General features: G+C 43.5%; 1 protein-coding gene across 1 annotated transcript; it reads left to right on the top strand.

Annotated features, from left to right (window-relative positions):
• Nucleotides 1-544: 544 nt before the first annotated feature.
• LOC102239987 (cell division control protein 42 homolog) lies at nucleotides 545-1,347 on the top strand. The gene has a single exon (XM_005883015.2). The coding sequence runs from the start codon at nucleotides 602-604 to the stop codon at nucleotides 1,175-1,177; it is 576 nt and encodes a 191-aa protein (XP_005883077.1). The 5' UTR covers nucleotides 545-601; the 3' UTR covers nucleotides 1,178-1,347.
• The last annotated feature ends 2,395 nt before the right edge of the window (nucleotides 1,348-3,742 follow it).

Raw genomic sequence — 3,742 nt, 5'->3', positions numbered from 1 at the left:
ATATTCAAGTAACAAGTATGCCATTGCCTGCTGACAAATAATTTCTTTTTTAATATATATTTTTATTGATTTCATAGAGGAAGGGAGGAGATGTCTCCAACATCAATGAAGGGAGGAGATGTCTCCAACATCAATGATGAGGGAGAATCACTGATCAGCTGCCTCCTAGGTGCCTCCTACTGGGGATGGAGACACGACCCAACCTGCGCATACACCCGATGGGATGTGAACTGGACCTCCTACTTCAAAGGTCCGATGTTCAACCACTGAGCCACACCGGCGGGGCTGACAAGTGATTTCTTAAAGGCAGATTATCGTGTCCTAACATATGGTGACAGGAGAAGATTTGACTCTGGGTAGTGGGCACACGGTGGAATATACAGAAACCCACATAGAAACCCACCACTGAAGCCTGTATGTTCATGTTAACCAATGTCACCCCAATAAATTTAATAAAAACAATATTTAACAAAAAGGCAGATTATCACATAGAAAATCATAATATAATTAGCATCTTCTTATTAAAAATTATATTTTAGGGAGAGGCTGAGATCATCATTGGATTTGAAATATTTAAAGTGGATATAAAACTGTTTCAGCAATGCAGACAATTAAGTGTGTTGTTGTGGGCGATGGTGCTGTTGGTAAAACATGTCTTCTGATATCCTACACAGCAAACACATTTCCATCTGAGTATGTACCCACTGTTTTTGACAACTATGCAGTCACAGTTATGATTGGTGGAGAGCCATATACTCTTGGACTTTTTGATACTGCAGGGCAAGAGGATTACGACAGATTACGACTGCTGAGTTATCCACAAACAGATGTATTTCTAGTCTGTTTTTCAGTGGTCTCTCCATCCTCATTTGGAAATGTGAAAGAAAAGTGGGTGCCTGAGATAACTCACCACTGTCCAAAGACTCCTTTCTTGCTTGTTGGGACCCAGATTGATCTCAGAGATGACCCCTCTCCGACTGAGAAACTTGCCAAGAACAAACAGAAACCTATCACTCCAGAGACTGCTGAAAAGCTGGCCCGTGACCTGAAGGCTGTCAAGTATGTGGCGTGTTCTGCACTCACACAAAAAGGCCCAAAGAATGTGTTTGACGAAGCAGTATCGGCTGCCCTGGAGCCTCCAGAACCGAAGAAGAGCCGCAGGTGTGTGCTGCTATGAACATCTCTCCAGAGCCCTTTCTGCACAGCTGGTTTCGGCATCATACTAAAAGCAATGTTTAAATCAAACTAAAGATTAAAAATTAAAATTCGTTTTTGCAATAATGACAAATGCCCTGCACCTACCCACATGCACTCGTGTGAAACAAGGCCCATAGATATGGCCCCTTTCTCCCTCTCAATACTAGTTAATTTTGAGTAATTGTGTATTGTCAGAAAAGTGATCAGTACTAGTGTTTGTTTTGTTTTTTGTTTTGTTTAAAAGCAAGGCATGCTTGTGATGACCTTGTAACAGACAAATTCGGGTTGTTGAAGCTGTTCCCGGGTTCCACTCTGGAGAGGTTCCTGAGACATTTAGTATTTTCTTTTCTTTTCTTTTGTGGCGGGAGGGGAGGGGTGTGTGCGTGGAGTTTGTTTTTATTTAGTCATTTTTTAAAAATTCATTAACCATTGAACAGCCCTTTAGTTAGGTGAGGAGGATGGAGTGATTCCACTTTCCACATTCCACTTCCTAAATCTAGTTTAGAAAACATGTTCCCACCGGTGCTCTTAGGAAGGAGTATAGTCAATGCCTCCTTTAGTAACATACTCCTTTTTAAAAGTTGCCTTTGCTCTCCACCCTTGAGTAGGTTCAGTATTTGATGAAACTCATGAAAGTGGGTGGCACCTGTCTTGCCCCTCCTCTTTTCTAGGATGCACTATATACGGTGACTGACTTTCAAGAAATTTGTTAGCCGTTTGCTGATTTTTTTTTTCCTAAAGTTAATGTCTAACTTCCTTCACTGATAAATGAAGAAAAGTATTGCACTTTTTGAAATATACCAAATGGATTAAGTACATAATTTTAAAAAAACATTTTTTCCTTGTCAGTCATTGTCTTAAAAGCTTAGCATAGATGTGCAGCTTAATAGTGTATGATATGGTGTTCCTAGAACACAGCTGAAGACCTGGTATATACGAGGGGTGCTAGAAGACAGGTGTCTGTGGGATGATTCACATCCTCTTCAAGTTATGAGGATGGAGACCTGCTTCATGAAGAAGCTAGGGGTGGGGTGAAGGTGGGGAGAACATTTAACAACATGGGGACCAGTCAGGGGAATCCCCTCCTTTCTGTTTTGCATGAGAAACCCTAGAACAGCCAGTTGAGGCTCTAGTTTAATAAAAACCATGGAGAGAGTCTTATGAAGACTCTTCATAAGTGTTAATAGGGATTTGATCAGCTTATTTTGTTTGCAGTTTCCATTATTAAAAATGTTTAGGTAATATTCTCCACCTTCCCCAAATCCTAATTCTTGTAGTTTCATTAGTGTTGAACCAATGCTTTCTCATGTCTCAATTCTTTGTATATGCATTCTTTTCAGGTGTATTAAACAAACAAAAAAACCTTCAAAAATTATATTTTAGATGGAAAAATATACCTAGAAGAATTTTCCCCCACCAAGGACTACCTAGTAATCTTTCATGAGACTCTGCTTGGAAACACAATTTGGGAAATGCTGCCTTAAGGTTTACTTGGACTAGGAATTCCATGTTATCTATATGAATGCTCTGGGGTAACATAGTGTTCTGAAACTGAGGAAAACACTGGTTTGAGAAAAATATTTAGAAATATAGACCCCTGGAATGTGAGATGAAAACCAGAGCTTAACACGAGAAATACAGAAACACCGCCGAATGAAACTAGGACCACATAGAGGAATGGATCTCATTTACAACTGGGTTTGAATGTGTGGTGTCAGGGCGTAGCTCTGCTTGACAAGTTGGACCGTAACATTTCTGGGGTGGATCCCTCCCAAGTCCCCCTCTTAAAATTCAAGGGAGAGCCAACGTTTGAGGACTCGCAGCACTGCTCCTATGCCTTTTCAATACAATGAAAGACCAGTAGGGGGAGAAACTCGGAGAAAACTGGGCCCTAAGCAGTAGTGATCTCAAAAGACAACAGATCCCATGACAGGGCTCTGGAGCAGAAAGAGGCTTGTGTGGTATGCAGCACCAAAGCACCACCCTGAATCTCTGATCTATTGCCAGGATGGCTTTCCTGATGTCTCCGCGGGCACGACGCGAAAAAACCGCACGCCTTCCGAATAGTCACAAGCACATCCTACAAGCTGACTCAAATTTGGAAGGAAAAAAAAGGGGGGGGCGGGGGCATTGCAAAAAAAGGTCTCCCCTGAGTCAGTCTTGCAGAGAGCTGTGGCAGTGCATTCCTTTCGGTATGGGCTACAACTTAACCTTTCGTTGGCAGGAGGCAGGGCGTGCAGCAACGGTTTACAACAACAACAAAAAAGGCTTTCTTTCTAAGATCGAGAGCCACTTCTGGTTAGCCGCCGACACGCGGCGGTTAGCCACCGCGCCCCCTTCTCTCGCCCCCGAAGGAGGAAACCTCACTTCCTCTACGGGCATAACGTGAATGAACTCACTCCCTGGCTCCCGGTACCCGCCTTTCTGTCTCCCTACCCCAGCCCGCCTGATGCTCGAGGGAAGCGATCTGCGACACGCGCGCCGGCCGAGGATGACACACCACCTCACCCCTGCAAAAGGCGTCGCGCCCCACCCGCGCGCGCCA

This window comes from Myotis brandtii, unplaced genomic scaffold (genome assembly GCF_000412655.1).
Source record: "Myotis brandtii unplaced genomic scaffold, ASM41265v1 scaffold751, whole genome shotgun sequence".
Classification (NCBI taxonomy): domain Eukaryota; kingdom Metazoa; phylum Chordata; class Mammalia; order Chiroptera; family Vespertilionidae; genus Myotis; species Myotis brandtii.
Note: the sequence above shows the minus strand (reverse complement) of the source record. Positions and strands in the feature narration are given on the sequence as shown.